This window comes from Mustela nivalis (genome assembly GCF_964662115.1).
Source record: "Mustela nivalis genome assembly, chromosome: 13".
Taxonomy (NCBI): domain Eukaryota; kingdom Metazoa; phylum Chordata; class Mammalia; order Carnivora; family Mustelidae; genus Mustela; species Mustela nivalis.
This window is the reverse complement of record NC_139032.1, coordinates 80,533,825-80,559,031: the sequence shown is the minus strand read 5'-3', so window position 1 is coordinate 80,559,031 and position 25,207 is coordinate 80,533,825. Positions and strand designations below refer to the sequence as shown.

Below are 25,207 nucleotides of genomic sequence, written 5' to 3'. Positions count from 1 at the left end.
GAGTGGAGGAGCGAGTGAGCCCCGATAGGCATTCCAGGCAAGCCTCCCCTCTCTGGGCCTTCGTTTTGAAGCATCTGCAATGACAGTGTTAGCTCATCTGATCTGTGACCCTGACCAGCTTTTCTGCCCACTCCTCACCCAAGGCCTCCTGGAGTCGCCCTCGCAGAGAAGGGGCACTCGCAGACCCAGAGAGGCAGCCCCAGAGGTGGCAGTGTGCTGGTACGTGGGCAGGAGCCACAGACGCCCCTTCCCTTCAGCCTCTCCTCCCAGGAAACCTGATGGAGGCAGGGAGAAGGTCTCCACTGCAGGGGAGAGAGGGCTGGAGAGAGCAAAGCTAAACGCTAAAGAGCGCTAAACGGAGGGAACGGTGAGACCTGGGCTCAGTTCCAGGCCCAGATATGCTGTGTGGCTTCGGGAAAGGACCCTCCCCTCTCTGAGCTTCAGTCCTTCCTCTGTCCAAGGAAGGCTTCATGATCATTTCCAACAGCCCTCAAGGGTGGGGTGGAAGGGGTGCCTCCCAGGCCTTCAAGGTTCTGTCCACGTGCCTGTTACTATGGGTGTGACAGGAAGACAGCTGACCTGTGGGGAAGGTGCAGAGAAGCTACAGGAGTGGGAAGGGGGCGAGGGGCTGGGGAATCCTGAAGTTGACACCCCAGAGATCCGCTGGCTCCACTCTGACCCAGCGTCTCTGCGGCTCCTATGTCCCGCAGGGAAAGTTCAGAGCCTTCACTCACTCCCTTTCCTCCCCAGCCACCTCCCTCCCCACTTCAAGCCTCCAACTCACCCAACACTCTAATCCCCCGGGGCCATTGGCTGGTTCCTATTGGCTTCTGTCTCTTCCAGCTGGGATACACTCTTCTCCCTTTGTTGCTGACAAACTCCTACACATCCCTCAAAGCTCAGCATCTCTGAGCCTCCCTAGGATGCCTCTAGGAATTCTTCCCTGCCCTTCCTAGCCAACAGCGACTGCTCCTGGTTCTGGGTGCCCACAGCACCCCAGCCACACCTCCATCACAGCTCCAGGATCCGCGAGGGTGCGCACAAAGGAGCATCCAGTAGAAGTGGGCGATTGAAAGGAATGAAGACCCCCTTCTAGAAGCATCTGCAATCAACCCGGCACGGAGTTTATCTGCAGCTTCCGCCAAGCCAACCCCCTGGGCCTTCCCCTCCCTGACACGTCTCCTTCTCCATCTTGCAAAAAATAGCCCTGAGACCTAATTTCAGCTAAACCTTCAAACACGATTCTCCACTTTCAACTTCCCGAGGAGGAATCAATTGGCTGTCAAGTTTCCCAGAGCCTCTGCCACCTCCCACACCCCAGCCTTGCCAGCTCTCCTCAAGGTCGAAGGGAGGGGGTGGGGGCGGAGGAGGGAGAGGGAAGGACCCAGCCTACACCAGGGGAAGTTGGGTCTGGGGACCTGTGGAGAGACCAGGAACCGTCACCACGGCTTTCCCCCAAAATCAAACCATGACTTCCCAACACGGGGTAGCCGGTGACAGGGGCAGCACACCGCTACGCTAAGGGTGCCTGCCTGGGCTTCAGAAAGGGAGATGGGCCCATGCAGAGCCTCTGGACTCTGCCTGACAGTCTGTGTCGATACGGGGCCCCCCGGGCTTGCTGCCTGCCTGCCCTCTCTGCCCCTCTCTCCTTTCCAGGATTCCCTACTGGTCCAGAGAAAACAGATCTGGGTTTGAATCTTGGCCTCAGCATCTCTTTGGAGCCCGAGAGCTGACAGCCCAAGATGGGCAGGACGTCCATTTGGTCACCTACTTCCAGTTTCCTTTCCCATCCTGCCCTCATCCGGGTCCTCCACAGCCCTCAGGGCACACAGGAGCCCCCCAGCTCCATGCGGTCCTAGTGGCCCACTCCCAGCTGGACAGCGAGCTTGCACAAGCCCAGGCCCGCCCAGGCTCTAGTCTTCATGGAGGAAGTCCAGACGATATACAACACAACATGTTGCTTCTTCATTAAACTACTGGTTGCAAAGCGGCACTTCTGTAAGAGGTGGTGACATCTGTCATCCGGGTTTCAGATGGCAGCGAAGACACCAGTTATTCAAATATATCCTATGCAGTCTGCCCTGTCTCCCCCAGGCAAAACCATGTTCCCCGAGTTCCCTCGGGGGGCTGCACAGAGCAGCAGTCAGATGTGACTTGTCGGAGCGCCTATGAGAAAGTGTAAGCCAGGGTAGGGGAAGAGGGTGGGCTTTGGGCCCTTCACAGAGTCTGGGTACAGGAGCGTCACCAACACTCAAACCAGGCACACTGCCCACCCTCCCCCAAACACCCTGTCCTCCGCTCTCCATCCTGACTCTCCCTAGATCTGTACTGTTCTAAAGCCAAAGAGGCAAACACAATTCCAAAGACAGCGGTGGATTTTTTGTATTAAGTGTCTACTGTGGGTCAGACTTGGGTCTGTAGGCGCCAGGCCTCGCGAAGGTCCACCACAGTCCTCCAAGGAAGGGTGGACATTCCACACTTGACTGATAAGGACACAAAGCTCAGAGAGGCTGAGTGACTGACGAGGTCACAGAAGAGCCAGGATTCGAACACAGATCCCTACCTCTGAGCTCACCAACACCTCCGAACCGAACCGTGAGCACCAGCCCAGGATAAAAACTCATACCCCTTGCGGCGCCTGGTGGCTCAGTCAGTTAAGCGTCCGACTCTTGATTTTGGCTCAGATCATGATCTCAGGGTTGTGGGATCGAGCCCCGTTTCAGGCTCTGCTCTCAGCGCAGAGTCTACTTGAAATTCTCTCTCCCTCTGTCTCCCTCTCCCTCTGTCCCTCCCCACTGCTCACATGCATGCTCTCTCTAATAAATAAATAAACCTTAAAAAAAAAAAAAAGGAAAGAATCTCCCATCTCTTTCCTTAACTGCCGTGCACAGAGAAGGACACAACACGCGAGCGTCCACCAGCACTGGCACCCACGCCTGGCTCCTTCCCTCAAAGCGGTGTGACAAGAGGCAAACGACTTCACGTCCCTCAACCTCAGTCCCCTCATCTGTGCAATGGAGCTGCTCGTGGTCCCTCCCCTCGGGGCTGCTGTGAGAAGTGGGGAAGATGGCAAGGGACCCTGTCTCCCGGCCTGCAGAACCCAGCAGAGCAGGAGGGACGATGACTCCTGGGCCTGGGGGCTCAGAGGGCTGCAGCGGGCTCTGCCCACGTGTGGGCCCCGCACCAGGACACAGAGCGAAGAGGCCACTGCAGGGAAGACGACAAGGCTACCCAACAGTTAAAGACCTGCGAGCGACAGCCACATCAAGGTGGGATGGTGCCTCTATCGGAGCAGCCAAACAAGGGGACACAGGAAAAAGGCCACACTGAGAGGCGCAGGGGGGAAACAGCTCTCCTCCTCACAGCACGCTCGCCCTCTGCCGTCAGACAGGCTGGGTCCCAGTCTTGGCTCGGCCATTTATTAGCATTTGGGGCTTGGCTGAGTGACTTCCCCTCCCTGAGCCTCAATTTTCTTGACTGTGAAATGGGGTGATCAAAGTGTCAGCTTCAGGGCTGTCTCGAGGATTGAAAGAGATCACAAATGTGAGTCCGGAAGCACAGGGCAGGTGGCCACGTTATCATTAGTCAGTGTTCCCTCAGGCCCCTGAAGGCTCGGCCCCCGTGGCTGTAGCCCCCAAGAGCCTGGGGAAGGCAGGACTCGGCCTCAGCTGCGGTTGACCCAGGTCACCCAGGGGTCAGCGTCCTGGCCCTCCCTGCCAGCTGGAGACCCTCTCCCAGGGCCCCCCCTTGCCACACCCAGGGGAGGGACCCTGAACGCACTCTCTCGGCCGGGGCTTCCCTTGCCTCCTTGTGGCCCAAGGTTGATTCGGAGCCTGAAGTTCTCAACCACCACCTGGGGATGCTTGTGAAAATGCAGATATCCAGGTTCTGCCCCGGGCCCCCTGCTCTGAGATCTTGAAGGGGCCTAAAAACGTATTTTGCAAGCATTTCTATGGCACACAGACAGGTGGGACAATCAGTTGCCCTGGGGACACACCCATCCCTTAGCCTGGCACTTGATGCTCCACCTAAGCCAGACTCCGCCCAGCTTCCCAGCTTCACCCCCTACCCTGTCCTCTACCCCCCTCAACTCCAGGCCCACTAAACATTTCGCCGGTCCACAAACGCATCCATTTCTCGCGTGCCTCTGTGCCTTTGCAACGGCTGTTCCCCCTACCTGGAACTCCCTCTCTCACTGTCCCTGACTATCCAGATTCCACTGACCCTTCAAGTCGCAGCTCAAAAGTCAGCCTCTGGGGTGCCTGGGTGGCTCAGTTGGTTAAGCGACTGCCTTCAGCTCAAGTAATAATCCTGGAGTCCAGGGATCAAATGCCGCATTGGGCTCCCTGCTTATCAGAGAGTCTGCTTCTCCCTTTGACCCTCCCCACTTCATGCTCTCTCTCTAATAAATAAATTAAATAAATAAATAAATAAATAAATAAAATCTTAAAAAATAATAATAATAAGTCAGCCTCTGGGGGACACCCTTCCCAATGCACAGGGAATAGCTAGTCATTCTTAACTCACCTGGAACCCTGATATCATACACCGTGATAGCCGGGCCTGTGCCCTCTCTGTTCCCTCCACCCAAAACCCTCTTCCTCCTGCTCCCTGTAGGACTGGCTCCTCATCCACTGGGCCTCAGCACAAATACCACCTCTCGATCACACCACCTCCAGGAAGCCCTCCTGTTTTCCTCTATCACAGCAGCATGCTTTTCATCACAGCACATAACCTGAACATCAGAATGTGAGCCAATAAGTTCAGGAACTTTGTCTACCTGGTGCTCTTGTGGCCAGCTCCTCCCACTGCGCCCCACTCCCAAGAATGGGGCCTAGCAGGATGCCTGGGTGGCTCAGTGGCTTAAGCTGCTGCCTTCAGCCCAGGTCACGATCCCAGGATCCTGGGATCAAGTCCCACATCAGGCTCCTTGCTTGGTGGGGAGCCTGCTTCTCTCTCTGCCTCTGCCTGCCTCTCTGCCTGCTTGTGCACTCTCTTTCTCTGTCTCTGACAAATAAATAAATAAATAAATAAAATCATTCTTAAAAAAGGGGTCTGGCACATAGCTGGCAGGCCACAAAACTGCTGAATGAATGGACGGATGAGCTCATGATCAAACATCCAGCTCCGCTATAGGCCATGAGCCCCCAGGAGAAGAGAAGCCGTGGTGGCTTCTACTCTCCTGACTCTACTCCTCCTCCAGGGGCTGACGGAGCTCCGGACTGAGAAGCACATGGTAACATGCTGAACGGGGAAGAAAAGGCATGTGAAACCATAAGTGCTGGGCAAGGACACAGAGAGTCAGGCATCAAGGGTCACCGCGTTCTATCTCCGCAAAGTTGTTCAGGTTTGTAAGAAAAAGGTGTGTGCCGTGGGCCTATGAGAATCAACAGCTGAAGTATGTATGCTGTGTTTTGTCAATTCCAAGACATCATCAGTTTTAAGATACAGCATTCTTTTATGTCTCTCCAAGAAAGAAAAAAACACAGCAATGAAATTGTGACACACCGCGAGCTGTAACATGAGAGAGATATTCCCATGTAAAAATGAAAACCGTCCTAAGAGTCGAGAAAGCGTGGTGCGCACATGCACAGGGGATGCTGGGTTTATCTGGCCTCGAACGACTCTCTCTCTCTCCCCCGGCCAGCTTGCTCCGGGCCCCACGGCTGCAGGGCTGTCTGTCCTCTGTGTCTGCCCCCTCCCTCACAGGATGGGACCCCCACGTGACCCACAGGCTGAGCCACCGAGAGTGGGAGCAGCTGAGCGATCGGATACCTAGAACGAGGGAGGCTGGATGCTCTCCCGGTCCGTGAGACTCCAGGAAGGGGGCCCGCGGGGTCGCAGAGCAGCACCCCAGGCCAGGTGGCGGTGGTGACGCAGAGATAGTTACCGTGACCCGGAACGGCGTAGCGGCCGAGGGCTCCATGCTGGGGCTCTTCTCTGACAGGCTGCCAGGCAGACTGCGCCGGGAGCCTGGCCTTTCCTGGGGCGACTCTGTCAACAGAGGGAGAGAGGGGGTGAGGACGGACATACAAGGCCACTCAGTCAGGCCCTCCTGTCATTCCCCAACCTGGCCAGGGCAGCAGACAAGTGGTCCCCATAAAATGGTATAGTCACTGTGGAAAGTAGTTTGGCGGCTCCCCCAGAAAGTGAAAGACAGAATGACTGCATGACCCAGGAATTCCGCTCCCGGATATATACCCAAAGCCTTGAAAACAGGGACACAGACACATACGCAGACTTGTATGCAAATGCGCAGAACAGTGTTATTCCTAACAGCCAAAGGCAGATGCAAGCCAACCACGCATCCACAGGTGAACAGAGGCATGGGGTGTGGGAGGTCCGTGCCACGGAATGTGGCTCCCGTATAAAAAGGAACAAAAGTTCTGATACACGCTGCAATATGGACAAACGTTGATAATAAGCTGAGTGACAAAAGCCGGACACAAATATTGTAGGAGTCCACTTACACAAAACACCTCTTAAGCAAACTCCTAGAGATGGAAAGCAGACTAGAGGTGACCGGAGACTGAGCGCGGAGGGTACGGCGTGGAGGGTACGGCTTAATGATAAGAGTTTCTGCTTGGAGTGATGGGAAGGAGAGGGAAACGGACAGTGCTGATGGTCTCACCGCACGTAATATACAGCACCTGAATATACTTAATGCCGTTAAATTGTACACTTAAAATGATTAAAATGGCAACTTTTATGTAATATGTATATATATCCCAATTTTTCTTTTTAAAGATTTTATTTATTTATTTGAGAGAGCAAGGGAGAGCACAGAGGAAGAGAAAGAGGGAGAAGCAGACTCCCCGCTGAGCAAAGAGCCAGACGCGGGCTCAATCCCAGGACCCTGAGATCACGATCTAAGCTGAAGGCAGATGCCCAACCAACTGAACCACATCCTACCCCATTTTTTTTTTTAAAGGTCTAAAACCTGCACTTCAAATCATATATCTTGTGACGTAAGGAGCTGCCTGTTACTAGAGGTATACAAGCAGTCCCTACAAACACAAGAATCCGTGATCTCTGGCTTCCAATTCGGACCTTCTTTTCCAGAGGTCTTACACTTGATGGCAGTGCAGGGCTGGAGTTTTCAGGATCAAGGGTAGCAGCCTCCTGGTTGTTCAGTGCAGCCACAGGGGGCCCAGGGCAGCCACAGCTTCCCATGATTCAAGAGAAGCTGGAAATCTGAGGTTTTTTAAATATAAAAGATTCTGATTTTTAAGTGGTGATGGCTCATTTAAAACGTAGGGCCATGACCTGAGCATGTCTGTTCAAAATTTCCCAGGTCAGTGCAAGGCATCCGCTTTCCCAGCTGGCTGTTCCCCACACCAGGCTCACCATGCTCAGCTCCAGGTGCCCCTTTCCCAGGGCTCCTCCCCACAGAGGACGCCAGTTCATCCCATCCTGCAGGCCCCAGAGGAGACCCTTGGAGACCCTTGTGCACCTCACCGTGGGCCCCCTTCTGGGTCCTACAGCAACAGCCAGACCAAGCCAATCTATGTTCTCATCTTGCACCCAGTGCATGTGTCTGCGTGTCTGTGTGTGTGTGTCCCCTCTGCTTGACCGTGGGACTCCTAAGGCCCATGCCCGATCTGCCTGCACCTCCATGTCCCCAGTGCCCTGCGTGGAGCCTGGCACGTGGGGGTGCTCAGGGAAAGTCTCTTGGTTCGCAAGGAAGAATAAGGACAGGGCAGAGATTTCCCTGGTTTGCACGCACACAGGCGCCATCGGGTGCACTCTCACTCCACACACGCGCACGGCCACAACAATGCGTGTACGTACCCACACAGACTCATCCCCAGGGACACGTCCACGTGAGGACAGGTGGATGTGTGCACATACACAGGACAGATGACAGCAAGGAGCAGGCTTTCTCAGAAGGGAGAAGGGGCTACAGGGGACAACGTCTACACCTTCCAGTCCATTCCCTCATTACAGCCAGATTGGGCAGAGGTCTTCAGACATGTGGAAGGCCAGAGCCCATCACCCCCCAAGGAAGGGCGCCAGTACCAAGCCCTGGCCGATTGCCCAGCAGGCAATGCCACCCTGGGCCTGGGGGAGGTGGGCCACGCACAGAGATGGGTCTGAGCACTGCTGACCTAAGGCAGACCGAAGGCCCAGATGTGCACCAGCCAGCCTGGAGTCACCTCCTCCAGGAAAGCTTCCTCCACTCGGTTCCTCCTCAGCCCAGTGACTACAATCTCTGAGGGCCTCGGTGTCTCCCTCGTGGTGCTTCCTGCTGAGAACCTTCCTCCCTCCTCCACGGTCCCAGCCAGTCACACTCTAGGAGACACCCACTCTTTCTGGAGGTTTCCCTAGGAAATCTCCTGTGCTTCCCAGTCTACCTTCACCTCCCCCCACAACACCTCCCCCCTCCCCCATCGCCTGCACCTGCATGTCCACCTTAACTGCTGTGTCCTACCCACACGTGAGGCACTGTGGTCAGCCTCCAGAAGCCCCTCGGGAACGTCCCCCCCTTCCCAACACACACACACACACACACACACACAGTTACAGCTCCATGGCCTCTTCCTGGGCACATGGGCCATCGTGGCTCCAAGCAAGACATGCACAGAGTCCCCTGTAGGGCCCAAGGAGCCCAAAAGGCTGCCTCCCTTCTGAGAGTGATGTCCCCGACCACCTGGACAGAATACCACCTCTTGCCTCCCGGGCCAGGAGGTTCTCAGGGCTTGCTTGAGCCAACCACCCATTTTACAGATGAGAAAGCTGAGCGCAGAGGAAAGGAACTTGTCCGTTAGCCCCTAATCCAATAGGTCTAGAGCAAAGACTCTCTCAGGTGCTCCCAAAATAACCTTAAACTTCATTTCTGAAGACTTGGCCACGCCCCCTCCCTGTCAGAAGGTAGAAATGCAGCCGAGGGCTGCAGGACAGGACAGGACAGGACAGGACAGGAGTCAGCTCTCCCTCCTGCAGAGTGGCCAGTTCTGCCTGACCTCTCAAGCCTCCCGGCCCTCCAGAGGACACTGAAGGGGACTTTTGTACCTTTCCAGGTAGCTTCCACTGGGCCCAGCTCCATTCTCCACTTTTCTCCACCCTGCCCTCTGCTCCAGGGGATCCACCAACCGAGCTTCTGGGTCCCCCAACTCCTATGGGGTTAGGCCAGGGGGAGGAAGGCCCTGGCAGGGAGATCAGGGGAGGGAGAGTGGCCCAGGCTGGCTGGCTGCCTCCCTCCACTGATGGCCCCAGCTACTATCAAGATGAGCCTGTCTCCTGAGCTCTTGCTTGCCTCCCCTCCCTAAGCCTCAGTAGATCACCCCCAGTTATCATGAGCTCTGGGGTCCCGCACTCCTCTCCGCGAGTCCCCATTCCCGTTCACACTTCCAGTCATCCTAGCATAAGTGCCATTTGCTTCTTGCTGGACCCTGACTGATGCTCCAGGCGGGATCCCAACTGCCCAAGCCCCGGCCCCCGCTTGTAGAGGGATGGGGAGGTCAGGCCAGGAAAGCAGCCATGTCGTACACCCGGTCCTCAGGGGCAGGGTCTGGGCCAGCCCGAGCCGGGCTCTCTCTCGATCCCTCACCCCTAATGGCTTTCCCGAGCCTGCCCCAGGCTCGAAACCCCAAGTTAAAAACCTTGTGGACCACTGAGTTCGGAGCCAGCATCTCTCTACCTTCTCTTCATGACCATTTCTCCTGGGGGGTCTTTTTAGACATTTTTTTCCCTAGTTCCCCCCCATAAAGCTTTAACACCACATATCCAGTAGCTATCTTTCTGTATCGTACATATACTGGGCTTCGTACAGAAAAAGACTGAGAACTTTTTTGCCCCCTCCCTTCTAAGAACCAATTTTCCCCCCCACTTTGGACAGTATCACTTCCCACTAAGAAGGCAAGTTCTGGACCCATTCATATAGTCCCCACATAACAACTTGGACAGCTACGGTCAGTTCCATTTTCCAGATGGAGAGACTGAGCTTGCAGGGGCAAAAATGACTTCCTCTAAAGTTCCTCCTGGTAGGAAGTAAGAGTACGTGCTGAAGCTCCTTAAACTGTCCCCCTAAACCCACACTGAGACCCCACAGAAGGCTGACATTGCCAGGAGCCAGGGGCAGGGGGAGGAGCGCAAGGCTGTCACTAGGAGACAGCATTCAACCTGGCCTTTGCTGTGTGACTCCAGGCCAGCCCCTTTCCGTCTCTGAGCTCCTGATTTATCAGCAATCCAATGAGTCAGGGAAGGTTAGAGCAGTGACAATCTCCATTCTCAGCCACCAAAACAAGAGCAAAGACAAAAAAACAAACCCTCTTTATTTTACACTGGCAAAGAATATAGAAAGTTGACCGTCTGCCCCCATCCTAATTCTGCCTACAATGAGCCTGACCCTTGACCAAAACATAGATGCCTCTGACTTTTGATTTAGTGGACTTTCTTTTTAATCTGGGGAAGCAGACACTGGGAGGCTCAGGTCCTGTGCTCCCCAAAGGTCTAAGCAACACAGCTGGTACAGAATCCCCGACAGGGTAAGTGACCTAACACTGTGCAGCATGAAGCTGGCATCCCTAGACCTTGGAGCACTGGTCCAGGAGTCTTCCCTCAGCTCTGACTCCCACTGTGACCTCCACATGACTTCAGGGCTCCCAACCTGCAAAACCAGGCCACAGGACAAGCAGGTCCTCGACCCCCTTTCCACCATGAGGTCAAGAGAATCTCCATTTTACCAGGAAAGCCAAGCTTGGTTCTTTCCATTCCTGGAAGCCACAGCCAGAGAAATGCATTTTAACCTTGATGTGTTTGCAAAAAATAAATAAAATAAAATCGGTTTCATTCAAATGCTGCTGGCTTGGTTGCCATGGATACCACCTAATCATGAAGGATGACTGTTACTTGTTCCCATGGAAACACGGAGGCCTGAGGAACATCCTGTAATTTCAGACAAGACACCAAATTTCAGTTGTCGGGTTGCACTGCCCAGATCTTAATGCTTAAAAACAGGGAGAGGCAGCAACCTCTAATATTGGTGTCAGGAGAAAAGAAGTCAGCACGAGTACACAAAAAGGAGACAGGAGACAGGGGGATATGTGTGTGCTGGACCTCAACGGTGACCAGGAAAATGCAAATTAAAACTACCAGATACCATTTCACACCATTCAGACAAGCAAAAATAAAAAAGAACAGTGACCCCGAATGCTGACAGGGGTGTACGGCACTCTTTCATCCCTGCTGGTGGAGTAGTGCGGGTCTGAAGAACAGTTAGACAAGAGCTAGTGGAAACTGACACCCGCACACGCTCTAGGACCAGAACACCCTCCTCCACGTCCAATCTAGAACGGCTTCATCCTCGCACAAGGAGATCCGCCCCCAGATGTCTCCTGCCACACTGTTTGTAGCAGCAACATGTTGGGAGCAATCTAAGTGTCCACCAGTACAGGAATGGATGATCTCACCCCAGGGCAGTCATTTGGTGGGATACGACAGAGCAAGGAAGAAGGTATGATTAAGGGGGTTCGGTTCACGTGGCACACAGTGACACTACGAAGGACCTGGTTCTGTAAGATCCACATGAAGCACACCCAGAAACATGGCATTGGGTGAAAAAAAGTATGCCGTCCAAGGAAATGGAGCATAATCCACTTTTACACATTTTTGGGCCAATGTTCACGACATGCATAATAGCCAAAAACCAGAAACAGTCAAAATTGTCCTTCAATAGGTGAACGGTGAAACTGTGGTCCATCCACCGTGTATGAGGCGGAAAATAGCCCCCCAAAGAAGTCCACACTTTTTCCTAATGCCCAGAGCCTGTGGATATGTTACCTTACATGGGGACTCTGCAGACAGGATCAAGGGTAAGGAAGTGGGCGTTTAACCCACATTATCCAGGGGAAATAGTCTTAAATGAGGAAGAGGAAGCAGAAGGGCGCAACAGCGGAAGAGGCAGGAGAAGGAACGACTGAAGAAGAGATCGCAAACCGAGAAATGTGGGTGACTACTATCTTGAAACTGGGAACATGCTTCCGCTAACAGCCAGCAAGAAAAGGGAGCCTCCGTTCTCCAACCACAGGGAACAGAGTTCAGCCAATGAAATGGATTTTTCCCTAGAGCCTTCTGAAAAGAACTCAACCTGTTAACATCTCAATTTTAGTGCTGCAAGACCCATGACCCATGGAAAACTTCTGACCTACAGAACTGTCCGATGGCAGCTCTGTGTTGTATGAGCTGTTCAATATTTTTTAAGTTTATTTATTTTTCTTTTTAAGGAAGCTCTGCACTCAACGTGGGGCTTGAACCCACGACCTTGAGATGAAGAGTCATATGCTCTTCTGACTAAGCCAGTCAGATAGACCTAAGCTGCTAAATTTTCATTTGTTGTGGCAGCAACAGGAAATAAACACATATACCATGAAATGCTACACAACAATAAAAAAAAAAGAATGCACTATTGATTGATTTCCACAGCTTGGGTGGATCTCAAGGGCATTATGTTGGGGTGGGGGAGCAAGTAGCAAAAGGCCACATGCAGTATGATTCCATTGATATGGCGTTCTTAAAGTGGCAAAGTTCTAGAGATGGAAAACAGAATAGCGTTTGCCAGGGGTTAGGGATGGTGGTGAGAGTGGGGCATGTCAGATGGGCCCCCTATAAAGGGGCAGCATGAGAGCTCTTGGTATTGATAGGGTCTTGTGTCTTGATGGTGATGGTGGCTATGTGAATGTACACATGTGATAAAATGGCACAGAACTGGGGCACCTAGGTGGCTCCGTCACTAAGCATCTGCCTTTAGCTCAAATCATGATCCTAGGGTCCTGGGATGGAGCCCCATATCAGGCTCTCTGCTCAGCGGGAAGCCTGCTTCTCCCTCTCCCACTCCTCCTGCTTGTGTTCCCTCTCTTGCTGTCACTCTCTCTCTCTAATATATAATATTTTTTTTAAAAAGGCACGGAATCATACATACACAGGTACCAGGTTGCAGAAAAGGAGAGAAAAGTGTGGATGACAGCAGCCCCTGGCACCCAGAATCCAACCCGGCATTCATAGACGTGCCATGTTATTCTCCTTTTAGACATACAAAATCTTCTAGGGTACGAGCCTCAGACAAGTTTACCGGGTTAAAGTGAGACAAAACAAGGCCACATCATAATTTTGCCTAAGCAAGTGGCCAAAGTCAAGTCACTGTGCCTCCCACAAAATACCAAACACCCTCCTGAGTTGGCTAAAATGACATCTGCTGCTTCCCTACAATGACAGCTTTATCTTCGTGCTTGCCTCCTCTCCCTAAAGACACGTGTGGAGATCCCTCATCATAAAATCGCCCCACATTCTCACAGCAGCCCAGCTAGAGTGAACCTCACTTCCTTAGGCTTCCCCCCAAAGCACCCCCATCAAAGCCCAAATCCTATAGCAGGTATTTTTTTCTACCATATTCATAAAGACTGAGATGTCCTGTGGTTCCCGGTGGTGTATGTTCTCCCTCGCTGGCATAATAAAAAATAAATTCACCCTGTCTAACTAGAGGCGTGCTCCCCCATGGGTTTATGGCTGGAAGGCATCGATGCTGGAGGGTACCACAATATAGTCACATTGCAACGTAACTATCAGGGGAACCAGGTGAAGGGTGCAGGGAGACCTCCCTGTACTCTTTTTGCAACTGCTTATATATCCGTGATGATTTCAAAATGGAAAAGTAATAAACAGCCTATTTCAAATACATGGAATCATACCTGTGTGTAAATAATTGAGATTTTCCATCCCAAGAAACTAACTGCAGAAATGGATTGGTATCCCGTGTTACCTAATAGAGGAGTTAGCAATCTAGAGGTAAGAGGCCCAGAAATATAACCCTCACCACACAGGCTTACCCTAGATGCCTTAGGCTGAAGTACATTTGTTGTCTATGTGATACACTGTTTTACCTTCTGTGTGTGTGTGTGTGTGTGTGTGTGTGTGTGTGTGTGTGTGTACAAGCTCATATAGAAAAAAAATCATCAATAGTTCTCGAAACATTTATCATCAGACGTTCTCGTTGAAGAAAGGGATGGGCTAGGGGTGGACAGAGATGACCGCACTGTTTACTGAATGAAGAATAATTGAGACAACCAAAAACGAACAGAAAAATTACAATATAAATATGTGGTATGAGAATTCAGCATGAATTGTGCCCCCTGAACACATAGGAGAGGAGGAGGAAAAAAAAACAAGTCAGAAAATGAAACCAATAAATCAGAAACGGCAGCCCAAATTACCAGATGGCTACAGAGAGTGAATCAGGAAAAGTTCAAAAAGTGGACCTAGTAACAAATCAGTGGGTGAGGGAACATAGCCCCCCATCCTGGAGGGCCAAAAGACTGGTCCCCGCCATCCCCTCTGCCCACCCCCACCATGGGAGTGGCCAGGTAAACAGCAGGATGAGCCAAAGGTAAAATCACCATGGCAACGGGCCATGGAATCTTCACACTGTTGGAACTTTCCAGATGCAGCAGTCCAACTATGATGGCTCTGTGTCTATCTTTGTGTGTGTTAATGAAGCACATCCGTACTCTTATTATCTGCTCATAACCGTGAGCTAAATAAAGAGTGAGTTTGCCAAAATATTGCACTGATAAGTTGGTAGGTCTCCTGCCTCCCACTGGGTACTTTTTCCAGTTCAGTTCTTGGTCATCTGTCTTTGGGAGAAGGGGGACAGGTGCTCCTTAGAAGTGACTGAGCCTTACCCACCGGCGGTAGGCAGAATAATAGGCCCCAAAGAGTCCAGGTCTCAATCCCTTGAACCTCTGAAGAGGTCATCTGTGTGGTGAAAGGGACTTTGCAGACAAGATGAAATCAAGAGCCCTGAGATGGGAAGTTTACATTGGATGACCTCATGGACCCAACGTTATCCCAAGAAGGAGACAGGAGGGTTGGAGAAGGCAGAGCTGGTGCTGTGGTGAAGGGAGCAAGGGGGCCGGGGGCCATGGGTCAAAGAATTCTAGAAGCCAGGAAAGTCCAGGAGACTGAGCCTCCCCTGGAGCCTTCACAAGGAATAGTGTCCTGCTGACACCTTGATTCTAGCCCAGGGACACAGGTTTCAGACTCTTGACCTCCAGAACTGTAAAATAATAAATCTGTGTTGTGTTAAGACAACGAATTTATGGTCATTTGTTACAGTAGCAACAGGAAACCTATATAGCCCCTGATAAAAGCACAACAGACTCTAATTACATTAAAGTAAAGATAGAGGGACAGCGCCGTCCGACCATCCGCCGATGTAGACAGGGGACGCGCAAGGTCTCCCATCTCTCGCTTACAACTGCTTTAAAAAAGGAGTCGAGCTTCCTTCTAGAAAGACAGTGTTCATCACCATGTATAACGTAAGCCTCTTTCTCTCTCCACAATGCACCTGGTATCAGAGGATACACGTGATAGCCACAGACCTGAAAACCACAAGCGCATAGGATACATTTGCTGGTTATTTTGCAATATAACTTAGAGATGTTTTCACATCTGTGCCTGGAGAACATTTCATCTTTTTGTACTCAGCACTCTGTGTATTTATCCTCAGTACAGATACTATTTACATCAATCATACTTCTCTAGGGTATATAAGTTCTAATGATAGCACTTCAGAGAGACCCGTGATTATCCAAACCTAAATATTCTGATGTATTATTAGATTCATCCCATTTTTTTATTTCATTCAGAAAATACAAGCTATTTCTTTTTTCCCAAAAATTTGACCTCAGGATTTAAGGTTCTACACATTTAAGAACCGTATTATTAAATTAGTACCAGGCTATATGACATAACAGCCTTCATTTTTTTTTTTCCCTCAGCAAATTAAAAGGGGCATAAAGCTTTAAGTGTGTATCTATTGATTTTTACATATAACTTGAAAACTCCCTTTACCTTTCGGTACTTGACAACTTGGAATTCAAATTCTAAATGATCTCCCAGCTTCTAACTTAACGGTTGAATGCTAAAGCAAACTGAATTCCAGTTCTTTGTGTAATTTTTAGCCTACAGAACAGCTGACCCCCTAGATTATATATCAGATCCTGTCAGGGACATGAAGCTGTAATTTGGAAACACAAGGGAGTGATCATTTTATGTTCTAGAACAGACCATCTGTGACTACCCTAGGAACTTGAGGGGAAAGGGGACCAATGTAGACATGAAGCTCCAGCTTCATGTGTGTATAATCCTTTGTCTCTTACCCTGGGGTCACCTATCTTCTGCCGGCACCCATGAAACTACCAGGCTAGGCTCTTAGCTTGCAAGTAGGGTAATAATAGTCCCACCCTGCATGGTAATTAACAAAGAGCATCAAAACTACTTTTAATAAAGGAGGTACAAGACTAATAGCTAAAAATATGTCACTGAGAGACTTTGTAAAAAAAAAAAAAAAAAGAAGAAGAAAAGAAAGAAATCTAAATAAATGAAGAAGAGATATACCATGTTCAAGGATTGGGAAGACTCGGTGTTGTTAAGATGGATTTCTCCCAAACCCAACTCCAAATTTAATGCGATCCCAAACACAATCCTAGCAGGCTTTCTGAAGACAATGACAAGCTCCATTTTAAATTTAGGTGGCTAGGCAAAAGACGCCAAAGAACCAGACGATCTCGAGTAGGAAGAAACAGGTTGGGAGACTTACATTACCTGGTTTCAAGGCAAAGTTTATAGTCTTGAAATAGAGCTAAAGTAATCAAGACAGCATAGTACTAGCATTAGGACATAGATCAATGAACAGAAGAGCATGCAGAAACAGTACCCCACATAGATGGTCAATTGATTTGGGGGAAAAAAAGTGCAAAAGTAAATTGATGGTGCAAAAGATAGTTATTTTAACAAATAGCACTAGAACTGGCTATCTGTATGTAATAAAAAAATGGACCATCAGGAAATGTAGAGAAACAGATCTGAGGATGGTGACCGTGCCATATATCTGTATTTTTATCCTAAGGCTGTTTCCCAGAGTAGGAAACAATTCTAACAGGAAGAAACAGGTTCAGAACCCTGACTACACGCCTAGGAAAGCAGAAGGCAGGATTCGGGCCCCGTCATCTGTGAACCTAAGGGTTGCCCCATGGTGGGAACCTCCACACACAGGGCAGGGAGAAGACAACGGGTCCAAGTCAACCAGGAAGCTGAGTTTCCTCCCTGCCCTTGGCCTCTCTCTCCATTTCCAGGTCCCCTCACAGCCCCAGCAACAAGGTACAAAGAGATGAGGGAGGCCTCGCTTAGTATCACATTTTGTTCCCATGATGCTGGGTGTGGGGAAGGGAGGGAGTCCTGAGACCTAGAACTGTGATAACCCATTGTCTGTCAAATAGAATTGGGATCAGAGTTCAAGTGGTCATTAAGTTCAGGACGTGGTTCAGAATCAGGGGAGGGTACCCACTGTTCCTGGGGGTGGGTCTGCTGGGAGAGGAGCACCGCCAGGGCACCCATCACCACCCACCCAGAGCATTTGGTGGGGGGGGGGGGGCACAGACACTCTCCAGAGGGGCCATGGAGGGGTCAGGCTGCTGGCACTCAGGAGCTGGAAGGAAGAGCCAAGGACGTGCGTTCCCCTCACTTAGAGCCCAGGAGGGGCCTCTCAGAAAGCAGAGTGCGGGGGGTCTGTCCCCTGGCCCCCAGCTGGCCTCAGCAGCCATCCAAAGGAAGTCCTACAAACCTGCCAGCATCTGTAGACACTGTCACCGGCTCTTCTTGAGGCCCCTCTCCTCGAGCCCCTCCACAAATGCCTTGATAATTTACGCTTCCTATCCCTCACCCCGTACACCTCACTTTCAGGGAATTCCCAGGCTTCCAGAAAACTCTGGATTTTTTTTTTTTTCTTTTTAAGATTATTTATTTATTTATTTGACAGAGATCACAAGTAGGCAGAGAGGCAGGCAGAGAGGAGGAAGCAGGCTCCCTGCCAAGCAGAGAGCCCAATGTGGGGCTCGATCCCAGGACCCTGGGATCATAACCTGAGCCGAAGGCAGAGGCTTTAACCCACTGAGCCACCCAGGTGCCCCAAACTCTGGATTTCTTGCTCACTCCAAGGACTCATGAACTGGCCTGAAGTCCCCTCTTGTCCCCAAGTCTCTTTGCTCCTTTGCTCTCTGAGGATTCTAGGAACTTGGGTGTTTCTATTCCCGCATTTCCCCCTGCGGCCCTTTGCTCCGTGGCGGCAGGGCCCACCCCAAGGCCCACAGAGGACGGCCATTTTTACTGTGCAGCTGGAGTGCGGGGGGGCGGGGGGCAGTCCCACAGTGCAGGCACATGTGCAGTTTCTCCACATCCATCCCTTGTCTGAAACAATGCCATATTATGCATTTTGAAGCCTGTGCATATGTAGGAAAAGCATAAAAGCACAGGTGGGCAGGACACACTCAGCCTTCAGGAGGCCGGCTCTCCCTGGGGACAGGACAGGTCCCTTTAGCCATTCAGCAAACTTTTCCCCTAAAAGGGCCAGTGAACAAATACTTAAGACTTCTCTCGACTACTCAACTTCTTTCAAAGGAGCCTGAAAAAGGCCACAGACAATGTATACATGAATAAGCATGGCTGTGTGTTCCAGTTAACTTTACTTAGGGACACAGAGACGTGAATTTCATAGAATGTTCACATTATAAAATATCACTCCTCTTTTGATTTCTGTGTCCACCACGGAAAAAAAGCTCTTCCTCGCGCCCAGACTGTACACAAACAGGGGGCAGGCTGGGTTTGGCCTGCGGCCTGTACTTTCCTGGCCCCTGCTGTACCTGAATCATTTTATTTCTAGGGGAAAAAAAGAGAGAGAGAGAGAGAGAGAAAAAAAAGAGAAGGAAAGAGAAGCAAATACGATCATGTTACCATTTGTGACATCTGAGAAGTGAGTGCCTGGGAGTCTGTGATTTTGTTTCCCACTTTCTATACTTCTGAACATTTTAGAATTCTTTTTTAAAAATTCAAGAACAGAAAAAAAAAAAATTCAAGAACAAGAAAAGACCTGGAAGTAACCCCTACATGCTCCCAGAACTTATCACTGGGTGCTGAGATTAAAGGTGATTTTCTTACTTGCTCTGCTGGCTCCCCAACCCACTCCAAGGGCTCCCACTCACCTAGATCTTTCCAAAGGCCATATGCCACCACCTTCTTGCGGGACCTCTCTCTCCTGAGTGCCAGGTTCCCATCAATTTGGAATTTCGGGAACCCATTCAATTTTCATCCATAAAAACAACATAATACGGAATCAGGCACAGTGACTAGGACCTCTGACCTCCTGTCTTGCCAAATACAGTGTTAAAACAATTACCACCCCTTGCATCTCATAAAAGGAATGTTCTAATCCCCAGAAGAGTCCAAAAACCACCATCTCAGACTAAAGAAACGTTACGAAGGTGGATTACATCGAAATGGACGTCATGGGCGACTCAGTGCACTGACCTTACTTTTCTTATTTTGCTGTCGGTCAGAGAACAAATGTGGACAGTCTGTCCAGCGCTACTCCTCAGATGGGAATGGCATTCCCTGTACAATCTCCCCCAAGCTTGTCAGCTCCTCTCAACCTGCCCTCTGCTTCCCTAGACCCCACACCGACTGGCCTCCCTCTGAATTCTCCAGGAAGCACGAATGACCTCCTTACTGGGCCTCTGAACCCTGTATCACATCTGAGTCCTTCGGGAAACCTCCTGGCTCACTCCCCCAAACTGATCTGGTCCTTCTCACCCTCTCGCAGCTCAGACCCACGGCCTCCTCCTTCGGGCCAGCCAACACTGTCACCTCTGTTCGTGGACACCCACTCTCCCCCGACCCTCTCCCTGTACGACACCGACCTAGCTTTCTGGCTGCTAAAAAGCATATTCCCAATCACAGCTCTGGAAAGAAACGTGAGGGTTAAACACCCTGATCTCTGCCCCTCCACAGCTGGGTCATGCAGAGCAGGTACTGAACCTATCACAGACTCAGTTTTCCCATCTGTAAAATGAAGCAGATCAGGGTACCAGAGAGAATGAGGATTTAATAAAAGGGTACACTGAAAGAACTTAGCAGAGCCCCTGGCATGCCGGAAGTCATTTGCATAATTACCATTATTTTTAAAACCTTTCCTTCGATTCCCTGTGGCTTGCTAGGGTGGGTGCCAACCTCTTGGCTCACCGTTCAAGGCCCTGACCAACCTTCCAGTCATGTCATCTGCTAACCTGATTCCAGGAGACCTTCCCCCAGGCTCAGCTCCCTGAGGTTAGAGACTGGCTCTATCTTCCACAGCAGCCCCTGGCACAGGGTGTGCAAACAGTAGGTGGCTCATTAAAGCTCTGCTGCTCTGAACAAGTACAAGTGACACTTGGAGCAGCCTCTGGGGGAAAGGATGCCAAGGAACCATCTAGATGGTTCCAATCCCCAAAGGCATCACATTTTATTTCTAGATCAGCCTTAATAAAGGTGTAATTAACCCCTCAGGCTTTGGATGAACAGATAATGACAATTCACCCGGCCTATAATAATACTCTATGCTGCGTCACACCTATTTGCTGGAAGTGCTTCTGAGCCCAGAGCCGTTTAGTCACTTGTCTGAGATCACACAGCATTTATGCTGCGGTCAGGACTCCTGCCCTGGCCACACTCCTAAGCCAAACCCAGTCCCCAGAACAGAAGTATAAATGGATGGGAAACCATTTTTTCCTTAGACTCTCTCTGACCAATTTACTGGTCTCCAATCTCTACAAACCTCCCCCTCCAAGAGGGACAGCAAGGAGCACGCATCGTTGGCTGCCCAGCTCCTCTGGCCTCTCTCCTTCCTCTTCCCTCTGCGCCGGCATCCGCCAGGGGCTGAGGGGGAGGGCACAGAGCCTCCCAGCCCCGCATTTTCCTCCCCATCCTCCGTGCATTCTGCCTTTTTCATTTCATAGCCATGTCAACTCATCACCTCTAAGGGCCAAGAAAAAAGAAAGAACATGGCCCAGATCCCGAAAGTGCTCTCCTGTCTGTCAGGGAGAAGAGAGGAGGGAAATAAAAGCTAACAAGGCTTCTAAAAGAAAAATCCCCAAACCACCTCTCAGGCACCCAGCAGCTGTCAAAGTCAACACAGGATCCCGGCAACGGGGAGGAAAGCCCATCCCAAATACAACCCAGGCAGCTGCCGAGTCTGGGATTCACAGACCAAGCACGGCTGCCTTTCCAAGGGCGTGATGGGAGTCCTCGGCCGCCCTTCCTGCTAACGTACAGGTGGGTCTGTCTAGACTGCGGAACCGAGCCGGTCTTTTCTGAGTACCGAGACTCCGGGGATTCTATTTTTTTTTTTTCATTATCATTATTTGGAGGGCGATTGAGATTCCCCTCGCTGCCTTATTTATGCAGTCAGAGGAAATCACAGCACAGAGAGCCGCTTCCAAACTCAAGGCCACGTGGGCCAATTTCGGATGGATAATTAAATATTGAACAAACGCTGCGATGCCTCTGTTGGATCGGGATGGCTAAAAATAGCCACCCAGCCCCTCTACCCGATAACCACCCTGCCACTCGGTGAGGCAGCTCCCTGCTCAGTCTCAAATCCCTCCTCCCAGCAACTGTCAAACACAGCCTTGCAGGGGGGGTGGAGGGAGGTAGTGGAGGGAGGGGCTAGGGGGCTGGGGTGCTGTCGGGGCTGGGGACTGACTGTCCAAGTTCCCACTCAATGCAAAACAAAACTTCACCTCCCTCCCGGCAAGCTCCGAATGTTCCTGACCAGGAAATACTCTCCCTTTCCTGACATTTAAACTGAGTGGCCTGGAGAGGAAGGTGCAGGGGAAGTATCACAGCCGTGGCTTTTCTTTTAAAAACAGTCGAAAGGCTTCAGGTCATTTCTAAGCAAAACACGTATGGATGTGAGTGTGGTGGCATCAGGTGACACCAGAGCTCACGCCCTCTTCTCTCCCCCAGAAAGACCCAAGGAGGAGCCCAGCTGCCTCGGTTTCCCTTCCTGCACAACAAAAAAAAACCAATGTGGAAATAGAATGAAAGAGTCAGAATTCCGGACCTGGATCTCTCGTCAATTTCTTTACATTGCCTTGAGCAAGAGGCCTTGGCTCTGAGGGTCTCAGTTTCCCCAGCTGTCCAGGGGAAGAGTTAGCTGGAGGTCCACCGTGCTGGAGGTCCACCGTGCTGAGCAAAGCAGGCTCTACTCCCCCATCCCAGCAGGTTTTGGTAAGCACAGATGGCAGCGGGGCGGAGACTGAGTGGTAGACCTGACCCACTGAGCTCAGGAGGGCATTCCTGTGTCCTCCACCCATTGACCACAGAAAAGAGGGAGCCACTTGGCTCCCAGGCCTGGTTCTAAGTGGAAATGGGCTTTAGAGCCTAGTGGCCTCAGTTCGGACCTTGCCTCACACTTACCACCATGAAGCTCGGTTTCCCAAGCCGGCAAAGAAAAGTGATAATGAGGACCCTATTACCTTAGGAGGGCGGAAGGGTCAAAATAAGATATGACATGATCAGGACAAGCTCTTGGCCCCCAGCCTTGGCACATATTCAGCCATTATCTTCCTTTTTATTGAAGGTGATAAGGACAAGCCAGGAACACAAAGGCTAAGAGGCTGACATTCTGGCAGATTAATGGGGACCTTCTGGCCTCCCTCAGGGACCTAGATAGCCCTGGGGAGTGGGCCTCAAGCTGTCTGCCTGTCTTCAGGGACCTCATTCCAGGGGACACTGAACCCTTAGCACAAAGAGACTTGGTGAAGAGACAAGGGCTGAGGCTGTTTGAACTGTGACCTTCCCAGGGAAAGCACATGGTTGACAGAACGCAAATGATGATGGGATATAGGGGCGGGGGTGGGGGTAAAACCAGACCTAAGGGGTCACCTGAGTGGTCTCAGGCAGGCAGACAAGCCAGCCGAGAAGACTGACCTCCCACAGATGCCAACAGAATCATTTCCCTGACTCTTTCCCAATTATGGCCAGGATTTGGAGAGATGATGGCCAAGAACACTTGATGGAGTCGTTGACTGCGCAAATCAGATAGGAGGAGGAGGCCTTATCAAAGCCAAGGCCTGATCACAGAAAGATTTGCCTGCCCACAGAATAGTGAGGTGGTGCATTTATCAGCTCAGGATCCGGGGTCTTGCAGAACTGGACTCCAGCATTTCTGAGATGTGTGATGCTGGATATGGCTCCCACTCTCTGGGCTTCAGCTTCCTCCTCCTTAAAATCAGGATAACACCAGTATCCATCTCACAAGGTTGCTATGAGCATTAAATGAGATAAGGCAAATACAAAATTAAGCTCACTGCTGGTCTCTGAGAAAGCACTCAACAAACAAAAGCCATTTTAACTTCCTTACATGCCATGAGAAGAACTGAGTCTCCCAGCTCCTGGGGTATGTAAGGATGAGGAGAGCCTGCAGAAGCTGGGGTTAAACCCCGAAGGAAGGATTGTGTCTCAGCAGGGACAAATGAAGAGATGAGGCAGGAAAAGATAAATGTATGATTTCAGAGGTTGCATCCAAGTTGGGGACAGAGAGTTGGGCCTTGGGCCCTTAGGGGTACATTTGAAGATGAGGGTGTGAGGGGACAAAAGACACAACCAGCCCCCATCCTCAGGGTCTTGCCAGCCCACAGGGCATCTCGGCAGGGCTCAGTAAAATCAGGGTCCGTATGGAGTGGTCCCAGCCCTTGCCCTCCCCTATGGGGCACACAGGCTCTTCCCTAACCATCATGCCAGTTGGGAAGCAGCTGTGTCAAACCAGCACCCTCCCCAACCATATCACATCACATTCTCCAGGGGGCCAGCAGCCCCAGGTTCCACATCTAGTTCTATGAAGGTCCCTCTGTGCCTCAGGCTCCTCATCTGGACCCCAGGGGTTGAATCACTCAGCTGCCATGTTCTAAGCACTCGGAGGGGACCATCACCTCAGGAGGTCAGGCCCAGCCTTCCTGGGCACCACCACCACTCCTGCCTGCATTCCTCTAAGTGTGCTGGGGTGTTCCTGGGAAACCCCTCCTGAGGACTCTCAAACAGACTCCAGCACACCCTGAAACGAAAGGAACCTGGGGAGAGGGGAGACGGATCACACAGCAACCAAAATATCAGGCCAAGCAATGCGACTATGTATGGATGTGGAGGAGGGACCGGCCATCTCAGGAGAATACATCCACCAAGGCCCCGCGTTGCGCAGGTAAGGATTAGCCCCTGGAGAAACTCGGGTGCAAACAGAAAGAAAAGAATCAGAGCCTCCAGTGAGTATGAGGATGGGCATTCCAGGTCTCCTGAGCTGTCAGGCAGCAGCGCATGATAAGCCCTGCTTGACAGATGGGGAAACTGAGGCCCTGGGAGGTGCCTAGAGTCATATAACCAGTCACACAAACAGCTCATTGCTGAGCTAGTAGAACTACCACTCAGTACCCTGAAAAGGGCTCTGTGCCTCAACTGAACCTCAACAAGTCAGCTTCCTCAACCATCTGAGGGCTTGGGGAGGGCTGGGAACACGTACCATTCATCCCCATGGGCCCCCACGGCCCTGGCTGGAGCCCAGCACACAATAGGTGCTCAAGACATGTCTGCTAGTTGGGTAAATGGGCCAGACTTTATCTGGAACAAGGGGAAAACTTGCATTTCCCCCCAGCAGCCCTTGGGGGACAGATAGGTCAGACAAACAAAACTTTTCTTGAGCTGGTGTGGGGGAAGGAGGAAAGGAACCTTGGCTGGTGACATTCTACTGGGGACAGCCCCCCCCCCTCATATCTATAAGCCATATCTAGCCTTCAAGCAGACTTAGGATCACAAAACCCAATGTGAAATGGCCAGCGGACCCTTGCCATCTAAAGGTCACTGTCTCCACCATGCTTCTGGTGATGGTCAATGGCGGATCTCACTCTGCCTATTTCTCAGATGGGGAGATGGGGGGCCTGAGAAGGAAGAGCCCTGCTTAGTGCCCCCACTTTCCTCAAAGCTGGGGGCGAGGGGACTGTGGACACTGTCTGTCACTTGCAGCCCTAGGCAAGGACCAAGTCCTGCTCTCAAGTCCACAGAGCGCCCCCCACCACCACTCCACAGGGCAGTGGGGGCAACAGGCAGGGGGCTCCCTCAGAGGTGGCAGCCTGGCCACAATCCTCCTCAAGACCCAGCCAGCTGCGAACCTGCCTCCAGCCACCTCTTCCCTGCACTTTTCTGTTTCTAAATAAACACCCCTCTCCCCCCCCACCCCCGATCCCGAGTTCTCAGTCACTGTCCTTCCTCACAAGTGGCAGAGGACAGAATGGGTATGGAGCAAGGGCTGTGAGTGGTTGCGGCTGGGGTGCTGGATATCACCCCCTCTTCCAGG

At 51.4% G+C, this 25,207-nt stretch overlaps 1 protein-coding gene across 10 annotated transcripts in view; it reads right to left on the bottom strand.

The window, feature by feature from the left end:
- DAB2IP (DAB2 interacting protein) overlaps positions 1-25,207 on the bottom strand; it is a 185,530-nt gene that overhangs the window by 95,910 nt on the left and 64,413 nt on the right. For 7 of the 10 annotated variants that reach the window (XM_082695332.1, XM_082695330.1, XM_082695329.1 and 4 more), the window contains exon 2: positions 5,891-5,994. In XM_082695332.1, the coding sequence (XP_082551458.1) occupies positions 5,891-5,994 (104 nt within the window). Of the gene's footprint in view, positions 1-5,775; positions 5,995-25,207 lie in introns of all 10 variants that reach the window. The other 3 variants (XM_082695327.1, XM_082695323.1, XM_082695328.1) reach the window with 1 other exon arrangement.